Source organism: Schistocerca nitens, chromosome 1, assembly GCF_023898315.1.
Source record: "Schistocerca nitens isolate TAMUIC-IGC-003100 chromosome 1, iqSchNite1.1, whole genome shotgun sequence".
Taxonomy (NCBI): domain Eukaryota; kingdom Metazoa; phylum Arthropoda; class Insecta; order Orthoptera; family Acrididae; genus Schistocerca; species Schistocerca nitens.
Genome location: NC_064614.1, coordinates 1,127,097,022 through 1,127,124,432, shown reverse-complemented (window position 1 = coordinate 1,127,124,432; position 27,411 = coordinate 1,127,097,022). Strand labels below are relative to the sequence as shown.

The 27,411-nt window shown below is 44.1% G+C and overlaps 1 protein-coding gene across 2 annotated transcripts in view; it reads left to right on the top strand.

Annotated features, from left to right (window-relative positions):
• Nucleotides 1-27,411, top strand: part of LOC126199346 (uncharacterized) — a 482,736-nt gene that overhangs the window by 222,698 nt on the left and 232,627 nt on the right. For both annotated transcript variants that reach the window (XM_049936208.1, XM_049936216.1), the window contains exon 3: nucleotides 455-621. In XM_049936208.1, coding sequence (XP_049792165.1) covers nucleotides 455-621 — 167 coding nt within the window. The remainder of the gene's footprint in view (nucleotides 1-454; nucleotides 622-27,411) is intronic.

The following is a 27,411-nucleotide window of genomic DNA, read 5'->3' as shown; positions in this document are numbered from 1 at the left end:
TTCTCTTCCGAATGCGAAAATATTTTGTTGAGCCCAACCTACATAGGTAGGAATGATCATCAAAATAAAATAAGAGAAATCATAGCTCGAGCAGAAAGGTTTAGGTGGTCCTTTTTCCCGCGCGCTGTTTGGGAGTGGAATGGTAGAGAGATAGTATGATTGTGGTTCGATGAACTCTCTGCCAAGCACTTAAATGTGAATTGCAGAGTAATCATGTAGATGTAGACATACAATCGATAAGCGCTGCTGCTGCCACTGACGGAGGCAAGTCAGCAACTAGTTATGGCAGTAACTCAGGGAGAAATAAGACGCCACTCGATCGTGACAAAATGCCCAAGAATAAACGGCATCAACGGGAGCCGGCCACGGCTCCAGCTGTTTAAACAGACGACGACTGTAGTTTCTTCCAGTGGCACCTTGTAGGTGACGTGTTTATGTGTGCGGGGTGTTGCAGGTTCTGCCAGAGGGCTCTCCGCTGCCTGCTGACGTGTCATCGTGGCTGGACATGGGGCGGCTGCGCGCCCAGTGCCGGGACAAACACCGCGAGCTGCGGCGCCTGGCCAGGTGGCACCGCCGAGGCGGGCCCCGGCAGAGGGCGCGCGCCGACCTGCAGCTCAACAGGTAGCTCGGCACACACACACCCTCCCCACTAGAGGCGCCACTAAGCGATCTGCTTCTGTTCACTTCCCTCGAGGCTATTTCAAGTAGAAAGAGATCGACAGGGTTTGAATATGTGAAAGATACGAGGGTTGTTTTTTAAGTAAGGGCCGTTTGTATTTTTAAAAAAAGATACAAATACTTTTATAAAAAAAATTTTATTTTCTGATTCTACACACTTTTACCTATTTTTCTACATAGTTGCCTTGTTTATTTAAGCACTTGTCACACCGTACAACTAAGTTTTTAATTCCGTCTTCAAAGAATTCGGCCGCCTGCTCCGACAGCCAAGAGTTCACGGCCGCTTTCACTTCATCGTCGTCATTGAAGCGCTGCCCGCCAAGATGGTGTTTCAGGTACCGGAAAAGGTGAAAATCGCTAGGAGCAAGGTCGGGGCTGTATGGTGCATGGTCCAAAACTTCCCAGCCAAAAGAATCAATCAAATCCCGAGTCTTTTGAAAGGTGTGAGGCCTAGCGTTATCGTGCAGGAGCAAAACTCCTGTTGTCAGCATGCCGCGCCTTATGTTTTGAATTGCTCTGCGGAGCTTCTTTAGAGTTGCACAGTAGGCATCTGAGTTGATTGTCGTTCCTCGTGGCATAAAGTCCACTAGCAAAACACCGCGCCGTTCCCAGAACACAGTTGCCATAATCTTGCGCTTTGACAGCGTCTGTTTGGCTTTGACCTTGACGGGTGAGGTTGTGTGTCGCCATTCCATCGATTGTCGCTTGCTTTCGGGAGTGATATGGGATACCTATGTTTCATCTCCAGTGACAATTTGACTCAACATGTCATCCCCTTCTTCCTCGTAACGAATCAAAAAGTCCAATGAAGTGGCAAATCTCTTCCCTTTGTGGTCCTCTGTGAGGAGTCTGGGTACCCACCGAGAACACAGTTCCTTAAAGTTTAGGTTTTCAGACACAATTTTGTACAAACCCGATCTTGAAACTTGTGGAAATTCCAAAGAAAGAGTGGAAATTGTGAATCTTCTGTCCCCACGAATCTTTGTTTCGACTGCAGCCACCAGTGATCACAGAGGGCCGGCCCGAGCGTTCTTCGTCATGGACGTTTTGACGGCCATTTTTAAACTCTCTAACCCATTGACGTACTTTACCTTCACTCATTGCATTCAAGCCATAAACTTCTGTTAACTGACGATGAATTTCTACAGCTGATAGGCTTCTCGCGGTCAAAAAACGTATCACTGACCGTATCTCACACGCGGCGGGCGATTCAATAATCGTAAACATTATAAAGTAGCACAGGGATGCGTACACGTCAGCTACAGAGCTGCAACTTGCGTCAGTGTGAACTGGAAGGATGCCGGCAAGTGGCGCGGTGGCTTGTTGCGGCGTCCGCGCGAACTACGGGACTATACGCACGAACGGCCCTTACTTAAAAAAGAACCCTCGTAGTTCCTTATATCTTAGAGTCTGTCAACATGTCCCCAATACTATGTGTCACTGTCAGTGCCATAGATTTGGGCACACGGTTGCAAAGGGAAGCCAACCTGTGGAAGATGTGGTTCAGATGTTTACGATCCAGGCTCGCCGTGCACCTGACCACCTATTGTAGTAATTGCTCCAGTGCACATCCACTCTGGTTAAAGCCATGTGGTCTGTGTGTACAGCAGCAGGGGACTCAGGAGCTTTGTGTCACCAGATGGTGACCATACATGGAAAAGAGGGAGAGAGATTTTGAAGGCTCTGCAACCTGCAGTTTTCACAATGTTGTTCTCTATCATCATGGAGCAATCAGTTGCCAAGTCTGATGCCTCAGCACAAACAGCAAAAAATACGTTAGCCAAGTCACATGCCTCATTGCAAACTCACCACGTAGGTTCTAGAACATCCGCGTGAGCTTTTAGCTGTGTCTGCCAAGGCACTGCTGCAGTTATTAACTTGCCAGACCCGCCAGTGCTGACTGCCAAAGAAAAGCAGGTGGGCACTGATAACTTTGATGTTGAGCACTCCTAACTAACAAACACACAAAAACCAGGTGACTCCAAAAAGAAGTCTAGTCACAAAACATCTACATTACCACGCTCCCCAAGGAAAGCGAAACCATTGAATGGGAAGACCAAACCTAACACACATCCTGTCAAGCCCTCTAACCATAGTTCTTTAGTAACTTCTGATGGAGAGGACTGTTTGGTGGACCTAGACATATGTTTGGACAATCTTCTAAGCCAATCAACCCATCCTCCAACCTTTTGAATAAATACAGTGTGTTAGGAATATAAGTGGAAGTATTTCTATTGATGACTGAGAACGTTGTGCTGAGCAATACTACATCAGTATTTCCTTCATTTGCGGATTAATAATTACAGCAGTATGTTTTTAGGAATTTCAATCCCAAAGACAGCAGGTGTTGACAGATGTGAAAATTACCGAACTATCAGTTTAATAAGTCACACCTGCAAAGTACTAATTCTTTACAGACGAATGGAAAAACTGGTAGAAACCGACCTCGGGGAAGATCAATATGGATTCCGTAGAAATATTGGAACACGTGAGGCAATACTGACCTTAAGACTCAGCTTAGAAGAAAGATTAAGGAAAGGCAAACCTACGTTTCTAGCATTTGTAGACTTAGAGAAACCTTTCGACAGTGTTGATTGGAATACTCTCTTTCAAATGCTGAAGGTGACACGGCTAAAATACAGGGAGCGAAAGGCTATTTACAATTTGTACAGAAACCAGATGGCAGTTATAAGAGTCGAGGGACATGAAAGGGAAGCAGTGGTTCGCAAGGGAGTGAGAAAGGGTTGTAGCCTCTCCTCGATGTTATTCAATCTGTATATTGAGCAAACAGTAAAGGAAACAAAAGAAAAATTCGGTGTACGTATTAAAATCCATGGAGAAGAAATAAAAACTTTAAGGTTCGCCGATGACATTGTAATTCTGTCAGAGACAGCAAAGGACTTGGAAGAGCAGTTGAACGGAATGGACAGTGTCTTGAAAGGAGGATATAAGATGAACATCAACAAAAGCAAAACGAGGATAATGGAATGTAGTCGAATTAAGTCGGCTGTTGCTGAGGGTATTAAATTAGGAAATGACACACTTAAAGTAGTAAAGGAGTTTTTTTTTTTTTTATTTGGGGAGCAAAATAACTGATGATAGTCGAAGTAGAGAGGATATAAAATGTAGACTGGCAATGGCGAGGAAAGCGTTTCTGAAGAAGAGAAATTTGTTAACATCGAGTATAGATTTAAGTGATAGGAAGTCGTTTCTGAAAGTATTTGTATGGAGTGTAGCCATGTATGGAAGTGAAACATGGACGATAAATAGTTTGGACATGAAGAGAATAGAAGCTTTCGAAATGTGGTGCTACAGAAGTATGCTGAAGATTAGATGGGTAGATCACATAACTAATGAGGAGGTACTGAATAGAATTCGGGAGGAGTTTGTGGCACTCCTTGACAAGAAGAAGGGACCGGATGGTAGGACATGTTCTGAGGCATCAGGGGATCACAAATTTAGCATTGGAGGGCAGCGTGGAGGGTAAAAATAGTAGATTGAGACCAAGAGATCAATACACTAAGCAGATAAAGAAGGATGTAGGTTGCAGTAGGTACTGGGAGATGAAGAAGCTTGCACAGGATAGAGTAGCATGGAGAGCTGCATCAAACCAGTCTCAGGACTGAAGACCACAACAACAACAAATAGTACCTCCAAGTAAAACTAAACTCTGCCCGAACAGGCCGTGAAGGCCCAACGGTAACGACCGGCCGTCGTGTCATCCTCGGCCCACACGCGTCACTGGAAGTGGAGTACCTCCAAGTACGCATCCAATATGTAAGCTACTAATGTGTATCTCCGTCAGGGCAGCAAGTGAGGTAGACGCAAAATCGATAGTCTATATTAACAACAGTAGTACACTTCGTGGAGCAGTTACGGCCGTACAGAAAACTTCAGGTGGTAAATTATGTGATATGTTTCCGGAAAGACACTTAAACACAGAGAAAAAACAACCGAATAACTGAAGTAGGTACATGTTAAGTAACCTACACTACTGGTCATTAAAATTGCTACACCGCGAAGATGACATGCTACAGACGAGAAATTTAACCGACAGGAAGAAGATGCTGTGATATGCAAATGATTAGCTTTGCAGAGCATTCACACAAGGTTGCCGCCGGTGGCGACACCTACAACGTGCTCACATGAGGAAAGTTTCCAACCGATTTCTCATGCACAGACAGCAGTTGACCGGCGTTGCCTGGTGAAACGTTGTTGTGATGCCTCGTGTAAGGAGGAGAAATTCCTACCATCACGTATCCGACTTTGATAAAAGTCGGATTGTAGCCTATCGCGATTGCGGTTTATCGTATTGCGACGCTGCTGCTCGCGTTGGTCGAGATCCAATGACTGTTAGCAGAATATGGAATCGGTGGGTTCAGGAGGGTAATACGGAATGCCGTGCTGGATCCCAACGGCCTCGTATCACTAGCAGTCGAGATGACAGGCATCTTATCCGCATCGCTGTAACGGATCGTGCAGCCACGTCTCGATCCCTGAGTCAACAGATGGGGACGTTTGCAAGACAACAACCATCTGCACGAACAGTTCGACGACGTTTGCAGCAGCATGGACTATCAGCTCGGAGACCATGGCTGCGGTTACCCTTGACGCTGCAACACAGACAGGAGCGCCTGCAATGGTGTACTCCACGACGAACCTGGGTGCACGATTGGCAAAACGTCATTTTTTCGGATGAATCCAGGTTCTATTTACAGCATCATGATGGTCGCATCCGTGTTTGGCGACATCGCGGCGAACGCACATTGGAAACGTGTTTTCGTCATCGCCATACTGGCGTATCACCCGGCGTGATGGTATGGGGTGCCATTGGTTGCACGTCTCGGTCACCTCTTGTTCGCATTGACGGCACTTTGAACACTGGACGTTACATTTCAGATGTGTTACGACCCGTGGCTGTACCCTCCATTCGATCCCTGCGAAACCGTACATTTCAGAAGGATAATCCACGACCGCATGTTGCATGTCCTGTACGTGCCTTTCTGCATACAGAAAACGTTCGACTGCTGCCCTGGCCAGCACATTCTCCAGATCTCTCTCCAATTGAAAACGTCTGGTCAGTGGTGGCCGAGCAACTGGCTCGTCACAATACGCCAGTCACTACTCTTGAGGAACTGTGGTATCGTCTTGAAGCTGGATGGCCATCCAAGCTCTGTTTGACACAATGCCCAGGCGTATCAAGGCCGTTATTACGGCCAGATGTGGTTGTTCTGGGTACTGATTTCTCAGGATCTATGCACCCAAATTGCGTGAAAATGAATCACATGTCAGTTCGGGTATAATATATTTATCCAATGAATTCCCGTTTATCATCTGCATTTCTTCTTGGTGTAGCAATTCTAATGGCCAGTAGTGTATGATCACAATATCTGTACCTGTATTCCTGACACCATGCATAATTCGATTCATATTAGATGTAACGTAACTGAGCAGAAGGGTACGTCGTCGTCAAATGGAAGTGCGTTGGCGCCAGACGGAACCTCAACGCGATCTCACTCTCCCTAGCTCAGCACAGAACGGTGAATATGAGGTTACCATTCGTCATTCCAAATCCTAAATGCGGCATAATAATTAAGGAATTAGCGATGATAGTAGAGTTTATTAATCACCAAAGTGAAATTCATAACGGATGCCTTTAACAGAGTTCGAATGACGAAAAAGAAACAGCTACGTGCGGCGACGAATACAAGCTTAGAAAGCAGGAAAAGATGCGTGTTTGGAGCGAAATTCGATTATATGGAAAGAATGAAATAAAAAGCTGTAAGGAATGAATATATGTTGAACTGTCTACAAAAAAAGTGCTAAATAAAGAACGAAATGGAACGAAGAACGAGAGTAGCTGCATGTTTGAGTAGCATGTTTGAGCATATGTCGTTGTTGAAAAATGTAGTTGAAGGAATGGTAGATGGAAAGACTACCAGGAGGGCTAGATATGAGTATGGAAGACAGGTCGTTCATGATTTCGGTCGTAGTAGTTGTCCTGAAGTGAAAATCATTCCCGGCAAGCGACAGAAATGAAGAACTGCGTCAAACCATGACCATAACAAAAAAGTGTAATTGGAGTCGGCCTAAAAAAAGACTGCACATCGAGTGTTCCTTGCGAAGCCCAGAATCTTCAGAAAGCACAATCTTGGTTCTCATTGAAAGCAATATTTTGTTTTAATTATACGAGTAATTGAATGAGTCCAGTCAAATCAGACTGGTTTGAAATTCAGTTCGCCAATATTTATTTATGATGATCGCGAAATGATGCATCCTGTGTCACCCATCTCTCCTTGCACTCACGTAAGAAAAAGGAACCACCTAACTGCAAAAGTATTCTTTCCGTTGCTCAAAATGGCACTTTTTTCGGATATGTGTGGATGCTGCATCTTAAGTGTAAGTCTCGAGCAGGTAACTGTAATGTGTGTGTGTAATGTTGTTGGTGGTGATAGACGAGCGAAACGAGAAAATGAAAGCCGGTGCCGGCAGATATTCTATTTTTCCCGAACAGCGCCAAGAGGGCAGCTGACACAAACATCACCACCGACAGTGTGACGCCCTCGATCCGTAAGACACTACTTAGAGGTGAAACTACCCCTCCCAAAATTAAAATAATGACAGTGCTGGAAAAACTCTTACGTTATATGATTTTCAAACAGCTGAGCAAAACTGAACGTACACTGACAGTTCTCTAAAAAAAATGGCTCTGAGCACTATGGGACTAAACATCTATGGTCATCAGCCCCCTAGAACTTAGAACTACTTAAACCTAACTAACCTAAGGACAGCACACAACACCCAGCCATCACGAGGCAGAGAAAATCCCTGACCCCGCCGGGAATCGAACCCGGGAACCCGAGCGTGGGAAGCGAGAACGCTACCGCACGACCACGAGATGCGGGCGACAGTTCTCTCTTTACTTATTCTGATCATAACTAAACTTACACACAGTATTTTTAGCGCAACGCAATCCGACTTTCAATAATCCCTACAAAAGAATGGCCCTAACTAACAATAACCTATACCTTTCATGAATCACTTACCTCACAGAAATCTTCGTTACTCGAACCTGCAATACAGCGAGCGCCAATACTACGTGTTAAATAGAAGATTCTAACTACTAAAGGCACTAACTACTGATAGGCATAGTCAGCAAATGAAAGATTTTGATAGAGAACAAACAATGTATTTACCTTATTAGTGTTCAAAAGTCATAATATATATCAGTTCGTGACATCCAGTTTTACAAATTTCTTTTTTCTGACGGACACACGCCCAGATCGTCCGCTCATAGTAACCTCTCAAAACTCTGGCTTCTCTCTCCCCACATGCACTACTTCTAGCGGCTCACCTCCAACGTCCCAACGCTACGCGCTGTTCACATCCAACTGCCAACACTACACTAGCGAATATTCCAACAATGAGTGCAACCAGCCACAGACTGCACACAGCGCAGTCAGCGATTTTCATACAGAGAGCTACGTGGCGTTACCAAAATAAAAACCTAAACAGCCTACTTACAGAGGTTTGAAATTTAATCCGATCTTGCGATCAGGAACTTTACGCTACCACCTTTCCTCTGATTGCTGACTAAATACTGGTCGTTAAAATAACTTCCAGTACCGGAATTCAGACCGGCTACATCCGAGCCGAGCGTCAACGCACAGCCGTGTGTTAGCGATCTCGGCTACCTAAGCAGTTTGCGGTTTATATACGACCTATGATAAAAAAAAACATATGCATTACGAAGGAATTATCCGAATAATATGGAAATAAGCAGATGTGACACACATGCACAAACAAACAAATGAATACAATTTCAGAAACATTGGATAATTTATTCAAGAGAAGGAGCTCCACAAATTGAACAAGTCAATAACCATTGGTCCACCTCTGGCGTTTATGCAAGCAGTTATTCGGCTTGGCATTGATTAATACATTGTTAGATGTCCTTCTGAAGGGTATCGCGCCAGATTCTGTCCATCTGCTGCGTTAGATCATCAAAATCCCGAGCTGGTTGGAAGGCAGTGCTTCATAATGCTGCAAACGTGAGCGACAATTTGGTCGATATCCCGTCTCTGTCTGCGGTGTCTCCAGAGACGTCTTTGGTCTGGAATATCATTGACTGGAGTAGAATTGTCTGCCGGCCGTTGTGGCCGAGCGGTTCTAGGTGCTTCAATCCGGAACCGCGCTGCTGTACGGTCACAGGTTCGAGTCCTTCCTCGGGATCGATGTGTGTAATGTCCTTAGGTTAGTTAGGTTTAAGTAGTTCTAAGTTCTAGGGGACTGATGACCTCAGATGTTCAAAATGGTTCAAATGGCTCTGAGCACTATGGGACTCAACATCTTAGGTCATAAGTCCCCTAGAACTTAGAACTACTTAAACCTAACTAACCTAAGGACATCACACACACCCATGCCCGAGGCAGGATTCGAACCTGCGACCGTAGCAGTCCCGCGGTTCCGGACTGCAGCGCCAGAACCGCTAGACCACCTCAGATGTTAAGTCCCATTGTGCTCAGAGCCATTTGAACCATTTTAGAATTGTCTTCACTGATGTTCCGCTTCGAAATGAGCCCCGATGACCAGTGAAGATGTGACTTGAGATACCCGGACAATGACCGGACATCGACCTAACTGTCGTTCATCATACTGCCCGACAGTCCAGACTGATGGTCTGGGGTGACATTTCATTTCATAGTAGGACCCCTTTGGTTGTTAACCGCGACACCCCTACGACACAGCGATATTACACGTCCCGTTTTGTTGCCCTCCACAACAAGCCCCCCTGGGCTTACATTTCAGCAAGATAATACTCGTGCGCACACGGTGAGAGTTTCTACTGCTTGCTTTCTTGCTTGCCAAACCCTATCTTGGCCAGAAAGGTCCCCGATCCCTCCGAAAGTGACAACGTTTGGAGCGCTATGACCAGAGTCCTCCAACCAGCTGAGGATTTGGATATACCGCGCCAGTTGGACGGAATTCGGTACGATATCTCTCAGCAGGGCATCCAACAATTCTATCAATCAATGCCAACCCAAATACCTGCTTGCAAAAGGTTCGGGTTTTTTTTTTTTTTTTTTTTTTTTTTAAGGAAATAATACTGGGGTGGAGTGACAACCATAACATATCCCTGTCATGCTAAGAGTCTTACTCTCTGCTATCTGCTACCGAGAGATACGAGGGCAGTGGCTAAGACACTCAACTTGCATTCTGGAGGTCGGCGGTTCAGATCTCATTTAGAACATCTGGATTTAGTTTTGTCGTGGTTTTCCTAAATAGGTTATGGCAATTGTAGAAATTATTTCTTTGCAAAAGACACAGTCGATTTTTTCCACTCTTCCTTTCTGGTACCGAGCGATAAAACTATGTTTAACGTATTTCTTTGCTATTAGGGATGATGCATTTCCAATCTCAGACTTTGTTCTTCGTGATATCTTTAAATCACCTGAAGTCAATACCGAGATCCTGCTATCATCTTTGCCGGCCGAAGTGGCCGTGCGGTTAAAGGCGCTGCAGTCTGGAACCGCAAGACCGCTACGGTCGCAGGTTCGAATCCTGCCTCGGGCATGGATGTTTGTGATGTCCTTAGGTTAGTTAGGTTTAACTAGTTCTAAGTTCTAGGGGACTAATGACCTCAGCAGTTGAGTCCCATAGTGCTCAGAGCCATTTGAACCATTTTTTTGCTATCATCTTTGAATACAGAGCCATAGTTCAACAACTTCATTTTTTTATAATTCACATCACGACAACGTTCTTCTTTGTCATTGTCAATCGTACGAAAACCTTCATGCGCAGTGTTTAATTAGGTCGCCTCCTATTACACATTCCAAAAAACAAAATTGAAACTATCACCCAGAAGGCTTCTGACGAATCTTACGAGAAACACGAATGTGATTATAACACTAAGAGATACCTGGATTCTCAATAAGATAGTATGAAGGTGCAAGTGAATAACAGGAAGGGAAAAGTGACTCTGTAGTTGACAAAGAACCGGAGGACAGGATGAAATAGAGTGCAGTGACTGAATTCGGTTGTACAAAGGTCACCTGGAAGGGATGAAGCAGACATTGAGGACATGTAACTGTGTTGCAGCTAATCTAGATGGTGTGGCATGGAACTGACATGGAGACGCCTTACTAGTTTCGCGGTTCAGGCGCTTGACGAAGTACAGCGCATTTATCTGTTATAGTGCCGGATATCCGACAGCGGATTACAATAACAATCATCTCAGGAACATATAATAAAGAGCCTGTACTGATAGAAGAAGCAAGTGTTCGAAATATTTCTCAAGAGATGTGTACCTGCGGCACATTGCCGGTATCGTATGCATTAGTAATACCAAACGCAGAAGTGCAAAATATAGAACAAGAAGATGGTACGTGACGACTGGCGGAATTGCCGTTGTTTAACCACACCCTGAAGGTTCCTCAATGGACATCAGTGAAGGAAAATACGTACTAGTACTCTCAATTAACTTTTAGAAGGCTGCATGCCCTAATGCACTTGGATGAAGACGCAGCTAAAATCGAAATAAGTGACACTGGATTTTTCGCTGCAATTGCAGTCAGGCTTGTGCCCCCTCACCTCGTGAAGATTTGAGATGGTATCTGAAATTTTACAGAAGGACAGGACAATTGTGGGAAAACGGTTTCTTAACTCTCAGCATGTTTCCCTCGTGTTAACTTAACTTTTAATCTGTCATCTTTTCTTTAACTAATCTGAAAACAAAACTAAGTCTCAGAGCGGTTTAAAAATAGTGATGTAGACGTTAAAGTTACTTTTTTCAATCACAAAATACAGAAAGAGTGGAACTAGTCATTTTAAACATTAATCTGCGGTAGTTGTTAGAAAAGTGAGTTTCGAAGAAACTGCTTGGCTGACCAACCAAAAAAGAGTGCTCTAATACCTAAAGAAGAGAGGGAAAATTTTTAAAGTTATCCGAAAGAGGTAAATTGGCGACCCACGATGTTGCAAGTGAAAAATTATTAACAAAACAGTGTAAAGCAGAAGTGTTGAAAAAATGCTTCAACTCAGGGCCTCCGAAGGGATATCCATGAAAAAACATTACAGGGAAATATGTTAATGAAAAAGTAACTAGAACGGAGGTGTCAGAGCAGACGCTTAGGAAAGGCGTCTTAGTATACGAATAAGCAGAATGTTTTGCGATTATAGCATGTAAGTTTCTCTATGTAAAGGATATAAAATATAGCTATACATTGTTTGATGATTTTGTTTTTGTTCTCTGTTGCATGGTGTCTTATCTTTTGATTGCACCCCTGTTTATTCTTATTTTCCAATAAATTTTTCACTTTACTATTGTGAAATGAGAAATGCATGTGTTTGTCCAATCGGAGTATTTTTAATCTGTGTATTTAAAAATCTCACCAAACTGCATTTTCTGTTTAAATAAATCTAAATTTGTACATAAGTAAGAGCTGCAGTTGTAAAAAATAGAAAGCTTGTGTAGTGAATTGCTGTATCAGTAGAAAGTGAGTATCTTCTTTACCCAACACTTTATGAACACAGTTGCACCCTCCTTTATCTGAAATTTCGATGCACGTAACCTGAAGGTCGCCATTTGACCATTATTATGAATAAGATGGATGCGCATCGCAATGATGTACAAAGGTGATGCCGTGATGATGTTACAAACTTTCTGGTATGATGGAGAAGGGTAAATGTATCGATCTGAGGCAAGGCACCGTGGTCCCGAAACGACCTAGTCCAAGGTTGTAACAATAAATCTTTCTGCTATTTCTGACTGAGGACGTCTTCTGTTGCAAGCTCTTTACTTTTCCATATTTTGGGAGGAGGCAGTATCGGAACAAGGGAAAAACTATCTATTATAGCCCCTAAAATGCATATTTTAAGTGCTATGAGCGCTTGCTCCGTACAAGAGACGTGTTTCACAGGAGCAGTGATGAAAAAGTGCTCTTAGCCTTTAAGGTATGCATTTGACCATCTACTCTTGTTGTGGGCCATACTACTTCCTCCCAAAATATAGAAAGCAAATAGCTTGTAGTAGAAGAGATCCGCTGTCAGAGGTAGAAGAAAGACTTTTTATTACAACATTCCACTCCTTCGATTCCAGACCACGGTCCCTTATCTCAAATAGATACTCTTCTTATGCATTAATGGTGTGTAACTGAAATCCGTTCAGCGCTCTGTGATTGACGCAGGCGGAAAGCGAAGATGTTAGCTAGACTTGCATATAAGGGGATAAAAAATATTTATCCAGGAAACGCTGGCATCGTTTTTCGATGTGCCGAAAAGTGAACAAAAGTGAATTTTTGTCAGCGATGTTTCACTTATGGGAAGTTCTGCGAAACAGGGTGCTACAAAGGCCTTTACTTATTAAATCACGCAACTCTTGAAAATTTAATATAACATCTAAGATACTTGAAGATAATACAAACTAAGTAATGAGAAACATTTACTACAATAGGTCCTGTGCAAGATTAACCAAATGAGCAAGTAATCGTACCTGGCATCGGCGTTTTGTGTGTGTGTGTGTGTGTGTTAAAAACGAAACCACTGTTTGTATCCGCAGTTTTTCCACGAACATTTGGTAACTGATAAAATAAAATTTAAATTGCAGTAGACAAAGGGAGTCTTTAAACGACCATCGCATATTAGTATTTTCGTCTGGTTTCACAGCCATTTGAACTTTATTAAAATAAGACATTATTTCCGCCAGCTTGTTGTTTGGATGCATGATATGTGCATGGTTTTGTCTACTTGAAAGTTAATACTAGCCATAATTGGTCAGTAGTGGTTAACAATATCATTGTTCTCTACAAATATACAGGGTCGGTGGAAATAATGTCGGTTTTCAAATGACTGTAATCAAACATGATTGATCTGTTGCGTAACCAGGCACTTGCTAAGGTGCTACATTGTCAACACGCCAGTCCCCTCCACCACAAAAAACTTCTTCAAACCCTGGAATGTATTTTATCGATTAAGTACTCTCTAAAAAGTAATGTGTTCGCGAAATACCTTAATGTGAAAATTAAATCAGATTGTCCTGATTGTTATGTGGATGTTATGTGGCTTATATTCATTACCCATCCGCTTCAGGTGGCTACTAACTGAAATGAGCAAATAGTGGTTTAAATACACGCTGTTCTAATGAGCTAGACAGTTTTGGAGGCAGTAACGTCGCCATTCTTGCAAACTGGAAAATTAGATGGGGAGCAATGGCGGAACTGAACCCAGGACCAAGTCTCTCAAGTACAATTCTTACAATTAGAGTGCTCATCACAAGGCGAGAATAAACGGATTTCAGTTACCTGTATAACTTACGCTCTGTGAATGTATTTGTTTCGATGCTGGAAATAAAGAAATAGCTGTCGTGTCCATGCAAATTGGCCAAGCATAAGAGTCATATGCAAAGTCGCGAACAAGTCAGTGTTACAGCTGCAATTCCAAAAATGTAATGGAGAGCTCTTCATTATCGTAATCTACAGGCTTTATTAAGTATGTTTATAAATTTTGATGTCAGAAACTCCGTCATTTTATCAGAAGCCATACCCACGAAGGTAACGTTTTGTTTCGGAGGCGTGCTCTCACTAAATTCCATGTTAAAGGAAAAAAGTTCTCAAATTCGTCTCCGATTTCTGCGTCCAGATGTAAATTTCGTGTGACTAGCGCCTCCCGTCGGGTAGACCGTTCGCCGGGTGCAAGTCTTTCGATTTGACGCCACTTCGGCGACTTGCGCGTCGATGGGGATGGGATGATGACGATTAGGACAACACAACACCCAGTCCCAAGCGGAGAAAATCTCCGACCCCGGCCCTTAGGACTGACTCAGCTACCGGCGGCGGACTTGCGTCCAGATGTAGATGTGTCCATAGGCTCCAGTAGTTTCTGAAGATGGAGGAAACACTTTACATATGGGAACACGAGCGTGCGACATGACGCTTTGCATTTATCGCCCTGGAAGTGCCTCCAACAAGGAAAGAGCAGACGGGTTCATTACATAAGACAGACATGTTACTGTGGATTAAATCGCACCAAAACTTCCAACAGGACGTAGTGCAGCGTAGGAAATGATTCGAAGACTGGGTTATCCAAAAGATTTTACATTCTGAGTCCCACATTTATTGACCAAAGACCACAACATTCATGGACGAACCGTCACCCAAAGAGATTTCGAAATGTGGGAGCGATTGTATGATGAGTATTTGAGTTGTTGACGTAAGTTGGAACAGTCATCATCAGCCTGAAACAAAACATCAGAGTATGGAATAATACTATCTGGATTCATCATAAAAACTGGAAACCAAGGAAAGTTGTGGACAACATCTACTCCGATGCAGAGTGTTGCATTCTGGCCAATTTTGTTGAACCTCCGCAGACCACAAATGCTATCCGCTACATCCGGACACTTTTGAATCTCCATCGTCCACGATTAAAGCGCTGGGAAGAGAATCGTCCTGCAGAATGATAATGGGCAACTTCACACTGCTCATTGCCAATGTGGTCGAAATTAGGACGTTTAAGTCTTCCACATTCTTGCCACCTTCCTAACACTATACACTACTGGCTATTAAAATTGCTACACCAAGAAAAAATGCAGTTGATAAACGGGTATTCATTGGACAAATATATTATAATAGAACCGACATGTGATTAGATTTTCACGCAATTTGGGTGCATAGATCCAGAGAAATCAGTACCCAGAACAACCACCTCTGGCCATAATAACGGCCTTGATACGCCTGGGCATTGAGTCAAACAGAGCTTGGATGGCGAGTATACGTACAGCTGCCCATGCAACTTCAGCATGATACCACAGTTCATCAAGAGTAGTGACTGACGTATTGTGACGAGCCAGTTGCTCGGCCACCATTGACCAGACGTTTTCAGTTGGTGAGAGATCTGGATAATGTGCTGGCCAGGGCAGCAGTCGAACATTTTCTGTATGCAGAAAGGCCCGTACAGGACCTGCAACATGCGGTCGTGCATTATCCTGCTGAAATGTAGCGTTTCGCAGGGATCGAATGAAGGGTAGAGCCACGGGTAGTAACACATCTGAAATGTAACGTCCACTGCTCAAAGTGCCGTCAATGCGAACAAGAGGGGAGCGAGACGTGTAACCAATGGCACCCCATACCATCACGCCGGGTGATACGCCAGTATGGCGATGACGAATAGACCCTTCCAATGTGCGTTCAACACGATGTCGCCAAATACGGATGCGACCAACATGGTGCTGTAAACAGAACCTGGATTCATTCGAAAAAATGACGTTTTGCCATTCGTGCACCCAGGTTCGACGTTGAGTACACCATTGCAGGCGCTCCTGTCTGTGATACAGCGTCAAGGGTAACCGCAGCCATGGTCTCCGAGCTGATTGTCTGTGCTGCTGCAAACGTCGTCGAACTGTTCGTGCAGATGGTTGTTGTCTTGCAAACGTCCCCATCTGTTGACTCAGGGATCGAGACGAGGCTGCACAATCCGTTACAGCCCTGCGTATAAGATGCCTGTCATCTCGACTGCTAGTGATAAGAGGCCGTTGGGATTCAGCACGGCGTTCCGTATTACCCTCCTGAACCCACCGATTCCATATTCTGCTAACAGTCATTGGAACCCGACCAACGCGAGCAGCAATGTCGCGATATGATAAGCCGCAATCGCGATAGGCTACAATCCGACCTTTATCAAAGTCGGAAACGTGATGGTACGCATTTCTCCTCCTTACACGAGGCATCACAACAACGTTTCACCAGGCAACGCCGGTCAACTGCTTCTGTGCATGAGAAATCGGTTGGAAACTTTCCTCATGTCAGCACGTTGTATGTGCCGGCACCGGCACCGGCGCCAACCTTGTGTGAAAGCTCTGAAAAGCTAATCATTTGCATATCACAGCATCTTCTTCCTGTCGGTTATATTTCGCGTCTGTAGAACGTCATCTTCGTGGTGTAGCAATTGTTATGGCCTGTAGTGTACTTTCGGTTCTATGAAAGAATACCTGTCAGACCAGTGTTACAAGACGCTGAAGGGGGGGGGGGGCATCCAGTAAGGTGGTGCATACCTGTGTTTCGCCAGCTGGAAAGGGCTTCCAGCGCAAGGGAATTTTCAGAATTGTAGAATGATGGGGAAAATGTGTACGAAGAAATGGACACTGTACTGAAAAGTAACATAATGTTTATACTGTAGATTACGATGATGTACACGGTTTACCTCCATTAAAATTAATATTGATAACAATGGCTTGCTCGTGGCTTTAGGTATGGCCCTCATAGCAGGTAGCAGCATGTCGCTTTGGTGTGTGATAATTGCATTGCTTTGTTCTTAATGATTTGTGAAAGTGTGTAGACATTGTGTGTGTGTGTGTGTGTGTGTGTGTGTGTGTGTGTGACGCATGCAGCTCTGCTGGCACGACCGCCTCAGGAATGGACGCCGAGGACAGCCGCTGTGGTCCGCTGTGTTCGCCCTGTTGCCTTCTCCTGGGATAAGGAAGGGATTTCCATACCACGTCCGCTATGTGTAACGGCTCGCCAGTGCCCGCTTCGCATTCACTTGCTCAGGTTCTGGTCCTTCCTCCCAGGCCCCCTGCCCCTTGGTTTTTGGTGATTCTTGTTTTCACCTTAGACTAGAAATAACACTAACAATTCTTCTTAACCTGTCGTCTAGTACCCTGTTTCGGAACTCTGCAAGAGGACTTACAGAATTCTCAGCTGTCCGCCACTGGGTCACGCCGTATGTTCTCCACGGTATTTCGACAAAGAAACTCGTTGCCATCTTCAGGTGGTTCCTGATCAGCGCTGCTCTGCTCTTGTGGCGCCCTATATACGTTGGCCGTTAACCGCATTACCCGCCCCTTCTGTCACTGCCCGTGCAGCTAGCACGGTGGTTGGTGGCGGTGCTGAGGCTGGCGACGCAGGCTGCGAACTGTGGTCCCTAGTTTCCGTGTTATCATCGTGGGGTGTGGGCGCCATTGCATGGAAACCCTGACTGAATTGCAGGCCGCTATCGTCTTAATGTGGCAACAGCTTGCCGCAGAGGTTACACCGGTTCCCGTGAGATCAGCGAAGTTAAGCGCTGTCGGGCGTCGTCGGCACTTGGATGGGTGACCATTCAGGCTGCCACGCGCTGTTGCCATTTTTCGGGGTGCACTCAGCCTCGTGATGCCAATCGCGGAGCTACTCGACCGAATAGTAGCGGCTTCGGTCAGGAATACCATCTTAAGACCGGGAGAGCGGTGTGCTGACCCCACGCCCCTCCTATCCGCATCCTCCACTGAGGATGACACGGCAGTCGGATGGTCCCGGTAGGCCACGTGTGGCCTGAAGACGGAGTGCTTTATCGTCTTAATGTGATCGTCTTGGACCCCGATTGCAATGGCCTCTTTAATCACGCAATCCAGGATGGAGGAGTACTGCCTAAGTATCTTGGTTTTGCTGTAATGTACAGTATGGTCAGTTTCTATGCTATGGTCCACCACTGCTGGTTTGATGGACTGGCATCATTCAGTGTGGCGTCAGTGTTCACAGTACCTCTCTTCTAACGTGCGTACAGTTTCCCCAATGTATGCTTTGCTGAAATGGTACACTCCTGGTTTGCGTAGGCCTAGATCATTCTTTACTGAAGCTAGTATGGTCAAGGTCTTGTGTGTGGGAGGGGGGGGGGGGGGGGAGAGAGGGAAGGTTATATACACATTAAACGCTGTGACGCTCCAAGATTCCCTGACAGTGAGGTTCTCACCCGACCGCACGACGACAGGGGCCGAGTGATGGAGCAAGTAAGGGCAAACGTATATAGGACACCGACACCGACAACTGAAGCTGGCAACAAGTCTGTTTGCCAGGTATCGTGGAGAACCTACGACGTGAAGCCGGCGGACAGCCAAGAATTCTACGAGTTAGAAATGCTCCATGAAAACAGTAGATTGCTTTGTAAGACGTTGCTTACATTTCTTGTCGCCTAGCGTTGGGGAGTACACGTGTGAAGTCATCACGTTGCGCTCCACACTTTTGTGCGACGAACACTGCTTTGGTGCCTGGTGTCTGTTGGCTTTGTCTTGAACTGTAAATACCTCAACGACGATCTAACGTCGCTGCGTTTGTACATCGTGCCTGTGATGTACAATGCTTCCATTGGTGGTGATGCTGTTACAGTGTAAATAAATGGAACTAACTATATGATGTATACTGATCAGCCAGAATATTATGACCACCGAGCTACTATCGATATAAATCCGTCCAGGCGATAGCAGCGTCACCTTGGGGAGGAGTGATTGCTAGACTGACACATGCGCGGTGCATGTAGTATCAGTGACCGTGGTGTCCATGTGTAGAATGGGGAAGCGCTCAATCTGAATTTGTTAGAGATCAGATTGTGATAGCCTGAAGTCTCGGCCATGCATTTCGGAAACTGCACCGCTTGTCGGGTGTTCGAGGAGTGCCGTTGTAAATGTCTTCAACACGTGGCGAAACCAAGGTGAAACCACATCCACCGGTCGAGGGGTTAGGCGGTCACTCCTCATTATAGATGTCAGACGTCGTAGGCTGGGCAGACTAGTAAGTCAACACCGGGGACGAACTGTGGCGGAAGTAACATCAGACTTTAATAATGAGCGGCGTACAAGTGTGTCTGAACACACAGTGCAACCAACACTCCTAACGATGGGCTTCCGCAGCCGACGACCCATGAATGTGCCAATTAACAACATGCCATCGGCAACTACTACTGAAATGGGCTCGTACAAATCGGCACTGGACGTTGGCGCAGTGGCAGAGTGTTGTATGGTCTGATGAATCATGATGCCTTCTTCAACAAGCCGATGGTAGGGGGCGAATCCGTCGTCTTCCAGGAAACAGCTGCTTCACACCTATACTGTGGGACGGAGACAACCTAGCGGCGGCTCCATTATACTCAAGGAAACATACAAGTGGGCCTCCATGGGTCCAGTGGGGCTCGTGGAAGGCACCATGACGGTCAAGAAGTATCGTACACTGGTTGCAGACCACGTACACCCCTTCATGACGATCATGTTTTCTGAAGACAGTGGTATTTTTCAAGAAGATAATGCGACGTGTCACAAGACCGGGAGTGTAATGGAGTGGTTCGAGGAACGTAGTGGCGAGTTTCAATTGATGTGCGGACCCCCCCCCCCCCCTCACCACCAACTTGGCACATCTGAACCCGATCGAACACATACGGGATGTGACTGAATGAGTCGTCAGAGCTCATCGTCCCCCTTCTCGGAATTTACGGTAATTACTTGACTTGTGGGTGCAGTTGTGGTGCCAATTCCCTCCAGCGGCGTACCAAGGCTGCATTGCTTCCATGCCATTACGCGTCGCCGCTGTTATCCGTGCCAAAGGTGGACATACCGGCTATTAGGTAGGTGGTCGTAATGTCCTCGCTGACCAGTGTAAGGCGTTGACTTTGACGGATGATGAAATTAACATGGCGAGTTGCTCGCAACATTTTCCCTGAGCATAGCATCCATCTTCCCTCGAGGTTATAGGGGAATTACTAGAAACTGTCGACAGTGCTGCTCTCTTTGAACATCCCCGCGAATCCCCTGCACATTGATACATTTAGCAGCAGGATCAGTTGCGATTCGTGAGTAAAGAACATCTGAAATAACAGCAAAGCTGTCTTCAACTTGAAGGTTGCTTTGGACGCTACGGTGTTTGACTAGGTATGGTTCTTTTGGTGGAGGTGGTTACGCCCTCGCCTTCCTTATAATTTCGAACTGATCTAAACAGTCAGTTGTAGGGGAATAAAGACTTTCACGCTGGTGCGAACCACGGAACGATTTGGCATTTTTCACATTCAAAAGATCATTGCTAGAGGTGACAGAAGCGGATAGTGACAGAAAAAAGTTCCAGAAATGACTGGGGATCGAATCCCACTAGCAGATATTCCTTGAGTCACATGTACTTCTACGGACTTTTAAATGTTGTAGTCACATATTTCAGACAATAGTGAACTTCACTTTTTTCATATTAATACGTAACTATTGCAGTAAACACGATCTTCTCTATATTTATCTTGCATCTTTATACTGGCGATGTGAATTCATGTGGACCTAAAAACAAAAATGTCCCCTTTCCATCTGTTACAGCAACCGGTTTAAAACTTTTCTGAACAAAAACAATCTCGGTTGCGAAACCGAGACTTATTTTTGCTTTCGGGAAAAGATCTAGAAAATTTTAGCTGTTTCTCAATAACATACCAGACGTAGAAGTGCGAAACGGGAATTTGGTTGCAATAATTACACGTCTGTTGTTTGAAACTGACAAACAATATTTCATTCAAAATAATCTCCATTGCTGTTTATACATTTGTCCTATCTCTCCGGGCCGGCCGCGGTGGTCTAGCGGTTCTAGGCGCTCAGTCCGGAACCGCGCGACTGCTACGGTCGCAGGTTCGAATCCTGCCTCGGGCATGGATGTGTGTGATGTGTTTAGGTTAGTTACGTTTAAGTAGTTCTAAGTTCTAGGGACTGATGACCACAGATGTTAAGTCCCATAGTGCTCAGAGTCATTTGAACCATTTATCTCTCCGGCAGGCTATGAATGCCATGCAAAAAAAAAAAATAAATAAATAAATAAATAAAGTTCTTTTTTTGAAGCGAACTATCCAACGAGCCATTTTCGCACATTTTCATACGAGCTAAAGCGTTGTTCAGCGAGAGCATATCCCAGTGATGCAAACAGATGATAATCGGCCGAAGCCAAGTGTGGAGAATAAGTCACATGCCCTAGTATTTCCCAACTGAATGCCTCAAACGTTTCCCTGACCGGTTTTCCTGTGTATGGTGGGGCCTTATCATGGAGCAATATGACTGTGTTGCCTTTTTCCACATTCCGATCGTTTTTCAAATAATGCTCGAATTAAATCGATCATTTGCTGTTGGTAGCGATCAGTGTTAACGATTTCACCAGCTTTTAGCAGCTCATAATAGATGACACCCTTCTGACACTTACGCCACGTGCATTTCGGCTGTCGTGTTTCTAAATGCACTTTAATGTGAGCTGTAGGAAAAAGAGACGTAGGACTTCGTGCGCGCTACTAATTTCTCGAATGTCGAATTCTCATTGAGGCTAACGATCAGATGCTGCTATGTGCGTTGGACAAAAATACGGAAACCCCGCGAGAGAGGCAGTTGCTAGTCAAGGTTGCAGGTGGTGTTGGCGTTTTCGACCATGAACGCTGCATGTGCGATGTCTTCAATACGTTGCAAGTGTCAGCCGTGGTCAGAACAATGTCCTGTGCAATTGTGAATGCTTTATGGCGGAGATCAGTGAATTCGAAAGTGGGCAAGTTGCCGGTACTCGAAGGGTCGGTGTTTCCATAACCAAGGTAGACGAGTGTTTGGTGTTTCAAGAGACATCGTATCGAAGATCTAAACAGCACCATGGGAAAGCGGGAAGACATCATCCGCTAAGTCACAACGCGGACGCAAGTCTGTTGAGTGGTAGCGATGACGGTTAGTGACGAGCTCTGCGGCGAAAAACAAGGGAACGACAGCTGCCAAGGTCGCTGCAGAACTGAATGTCGCACTCGCGACCCCTGTCATCACCGTAACAGCACAAAGGGAGCTTCCTAAGGTAAGAACTGCAGGGGGAGTTGCAATTCCGAAACCACATCTTAGTGATGTAAATGCCCGTAACAGGAAAACGAGGACTTAATGGAAGAAAGTAATTCGTTCGGATGAGTCTTACTACACACCGTTTCCAACTTTTGGACGTGTTTACGTGTCAGGAGTGAAAGATGGCCGGGGTTCGGTGATGATTCGCTTAGCCATTTCATGGTATTCCGTGGTCTCCAGCTTATTCTGCAAGGTCGCATTACTGGCAATGATTATGTAAGTATTTTCGCTGATCAGATCCATCCCACGGTACAATGTTCACTCCCCAACAGCGATGTTATGTTCTAAGAGGACGGCCTGTTCACACATCTCTGTTAAACTCAGAGGCGGTGGCGGAGGACATACGGTGCCATACGTAATTTTGATTATGTTCGAAGCAGGCTTACGTCTGTTGAAGTTATTTTATTGGTCTTGACGCAACCGCTGAGCTAAGACATTTTTCATTTGTTAGTGTGTATGACTTCTGAAGAAGGCTATATTATTATAGCTGAAACCATGGTCAAGGTTTAAAATAAACATAATTTAATGCAACTGTGGGCTGTTTTTCATTCGAGACTCTTTCTGATCGCTCTTATTTTTCATATGCCCTGCATACAAAGGCTGTTGCTAGGCTGTGTCATGGTAGCTGAGGCTTTATTAATTTTGAAACTCTCGTATTCTGCTCTTGGACTGGGTGGGAATTAAATGGCGATTCAGTTTTTTGTTTTGTATGTATGTTCTCTCTTATTGATTTCGTTTTCATTATACTGTACACAAGTTTCCGATAAGTCTACTAGATAGTGCACTTCTGCTACGTCGCAAGAACTTGTTGACACCGAGTTTTGCGTATTACTGCTATTTATTTCACAGTAATCATTGAGATATGCATCTCGTCCGAAACCCTTCGTTTTCTATGGGTGCACAATGGCTGTACAACGTTTGTGTAGGCTTCCCTTGTAGATGAAGCGATACGCTGATGCTCAGACGTATTTTTGAACCCGAGGTGAACGATCACTCCACTAATAAGGTAGCCATGTTCATCGCGTCATCTGTCGAAGCCGACATTTTGTATCCCAAGGAGAACATCCCTGTGTGTCTGCGTCGCGCTTGATCCATCTGTCCGTGAGAAAACTGCTTTTGTGTTTTGTGTTGTTAAAGTGTAAATACTTGAATGACAGATGAACACATCCCCATAATAGTTCTTCGGAAATCTGTCCTAACACAACATTCTTTAATATTAACTGAATGTAGAGTAGAAGGTGTCACGTGTGCTTTACTTGGTCTGCTCCAATAACCACATTCAGAGAAGATTTTTAAGATGTATCTGTTAAAAGGATCAAGTGTTAATTAATTATAATCATTTTACTTAAGGAAGCAACCAAGCTGACACAAATCAACCATGTTGACAAGTAACAATGAAACTGATTTATTTTATGTTCTGCTTATTATTTCAGTCAGTATAATTACTTTTGTGCTGTACCATTTTATTCTACTTACGGATTCCTCATTATCGACTCTTTCGTCTCATGTTCATCAAAATCAAACGGAAAACAGAAATTTATTAGAAGAATTTGAAGATAGTGTCAAATGAATCCTCCTGCAACGAAAACGTGCAGTTATTTTTAGAACATACATAATTCTTATGAAACACAATGTAGCTACGGAAGATTTTAGACAGCTTATATCTGGTTGTAGAGATATTTGAGCAACTAAGTGCGTTTTTTACAACTACAAATAATATCGAAAGATCGATTGTTTTCAGGCGATATATATTTTTCGCAAATACCTAGAAAAAAATTGAGATAGGAACCTAAATATCTTGGAGTACTACGGATACGCTGCATTAAGGTTCTCTACGTTGCCACTAAAACCACTTAATGAAATGATTTTGATACATTTCAGGCGTTCGCCTATCTTCTGAGGCCTTATTGTATCCAAGCGTGCAGTAAAAAGTAGTTTGATAAATTGAAAGTAAATTGTTGTGGCGGTGCAAATTATCATATGTTGACGTATGTGTTTACCTTATAGGTAGGAAGTCAGAACCCTAGAGTAACGACGTGCGATGGACGCCGATCACGTACAGTGGCGTATTACTTTTTCGCCCAGCAGTGAAGTGAAGCTGATGACAATATTACTGTGATTGGCCTCCTGCACCTCTTTGGCGTTTATTTCCGCCCGACAAAATATTAGAGTTCAGTATAGTTGATTATCTGTGATGGTGCAGTTCAGACGAAGGCGATGTTGCCGAAACACTGATCACAAAACAGCTTTAGAAGTGTCTGGGGATGAAAAAGGAAGGTCCCCATTAACTACTGGAGTGCAGACAACGAAAGGCGGACATTACACTTGCTTCTTCTGGTAGTGACTTAACGTTATTCAGGACTGTCCTGTTTCTTCATAAACAGGGTGTCAGGTAGATAATGGAACGAACTTGAGGATGGTGTCCTGTATCCAAGAGGAACAGAAGATCTGAATTGACATAAAGCACAAAACCCGTTTATCAAGATAATGAATCTTTCAACAGCTGTGACCTCGCTTTGGCAAAAGCGCCATGAAACGTATGGACCATGAAATGAATTTCATTAGGGAACTAGCAGGTTACCCGCCGTTTTCTGTTCACCCCACACTAAAATAGAAAAAGAATGAAACGGAATGAAACCTTTCTACAGTGTAAGTACAAACTTAATTTTTATATGGTACTGAATATATAAAAGTAGTACACAAATTACAAATTAAAATCTACTACATATTCATCGTAATATTGGTTTATCACAAAAATTTACTACATACAATATTGCTAATTAGAGCAACAAGAAATACATTCTTCAATGGATCCACTAATTCCAGAGATGTGATATCTTTGACCCAAAGAACTATTTTTTTAAATCATATGCGTACTAAGTTTGTCTTAAAGTACTCCTGGTGTTTCCCTTGGTTTTCATAAATAGTTTAAGTCCAATGTCGGCATGATACTTTTGTAGTCTGAGTCTGTGCTCCAACTCTAAAGACCTCGCCGTCGACGGTGCGTTACATCCGGACCATCCTTAGGATTTGCACAGGAAAGAAGAAAATCTGTCACGGCACAAATATTCAGTTGACACGACGTACTCGTTGCAAATTAGGTTGAACATTTCTCAACCATTTTCACTGTTACCATTTCCTGTCAGCGTATCTTCATTGGTTTCATACCTATTGACTACATTCAGTTCATCGTAATGAGTTTCATTCATACATACATTTTTACGTAACATAGAAATGGTGAGGTTGAAAGAAACTTGAACTTAGAGATTTTGAAATAATTTAGAAATACATCCCCTCTGCACCTCTTGCTTGCAAGAACACCCTCTCGAGATTTTTATATGTTTATCGAACACTCAGTATGGATATTTCTCCGAATATGATGTAGTGATCGGTTTAGAAATGGAATTGCAGATCATTGGAACGTTGCCCCTCCCAGTACCACATTTCACCATCAGTCTGACACTGCTGTCTTAAATTCATCCGTACTGTGTTGGTTGAGGTCCATGACTGTATTATAAATCTGTGAAATACTTTTTATTGCTTCGGTCATTTTTTACTAATATTTATTAGTAGGACGTGTTTACACACCTTGCTGCCATCATCAGGTGCAATACAGTAAGATGTAATCCCTGATGTGGAGGGGAAAGCAAAAGCTGAATTCTGACTTCCTGACCTGTATACAGGGTGAGTCACGAACTATTTCCACCTAGAGTAACTCCGAAAGTGTGATAGCAGCTGAAAAGTCTGTAGGACAAATGTTGCATGGGACAACGGGGGCCATAATATGACGCTGGTTTTCTGTTGCTAGGTGGGGTCGCTTCAGAGATAGGAAGATCAACTTTGCTTTTTTTTTTTTTTAATGGGATGCTACAGTTTGGTACTTTGGTACTTATTCTCTGATAGCGGCTATCGAGACGAATTCAATGATGTGTAACAGTAAGGTCTTTGAAGGTCAAAAAGGTGTCATGAACGTCCATTTACAGAAGGTGTTCGAAGTGATGACCACTGGCGTCTGCAGTGCGGAAATCTTCTTATCATGGAATGAGTGGTATTCCTTATCACTTCGGCACTTATCGAAGCACATGTTCTGAAAATTCTATCTCGTATATCGTGCAAATAGTAAATATTCGTCGAATACGGCGTATCCCTCTAACGTGCCATTGACATGTAAATCAAGCGAATGTGAATGATGTGTTCCTTCGAAGAACAAGTCGATATGCTTCTCATTTACGGGGAATTCCAACGAAATTTAGTGAGAGCTAGAGACTTACACGCTGAAAGATATCCTCAACGTACTTAACCCTACACGTCGTACATTTAAATATGTGTGTGATAAACTGAGAACAACTGAAATCTTTAACGCATTGGAAACATATCCGGCAAAGGAAAGTTATTAACGAGGAAATGGAAATGGGTACTCTTGTCATTGTGCTTCGAGATCCTTTTGTTAGTTCGCGTCAAATCGCAGGAGCCAGAGTAGTGTTGTTCGTGTTCTGCATCGCCATAAATATCATCCTTACCATATCAGTCTCCACCGAGAATTAACTGGTATGGATTATATGCGTCGCATTGAATTCTGCCGATGGGTTCCAGATTCAGAGGTATTAAACATTTACTAATTTGATTTTATTTACTGACGATGCTACATTCACGAAACATCGAAACGTTAGTTTCGTAACATGCATTATTGGGCAGCTGAAAATCCATTTTGGCTGCGGCAAGTTGCACAACAAAAACCGTGGTCGGTGAATTTATGGTATGGGGTTCTGAAGAAGAGAAATACAGGCCCCTATTTCATCGAAGGAAATCTTAATGGTAGGAAGTACGCCACATTCCTGCAAGAAATGTTAGGTCCGTTACTGGAAGAAATACCTTTAGGAACAAACAACAGAATGTGGTATCAACACAATGAGTGTCCGGCACATTTTTCGCTGATGGGTAGAAATGAGTCGCAGACACAATTCCCAAATCGTTGAATTGGACGCGGAGGAGATGTGTCGTGGCCGGCTCGTTCGCCAGACTAGACGCCTCTGGATTTTTTATAATGGGGATTCGTAAAAGACATTGTTTATAAAGACGTTCCAACTACACCTGAAGATATGCGAGAGAGAATT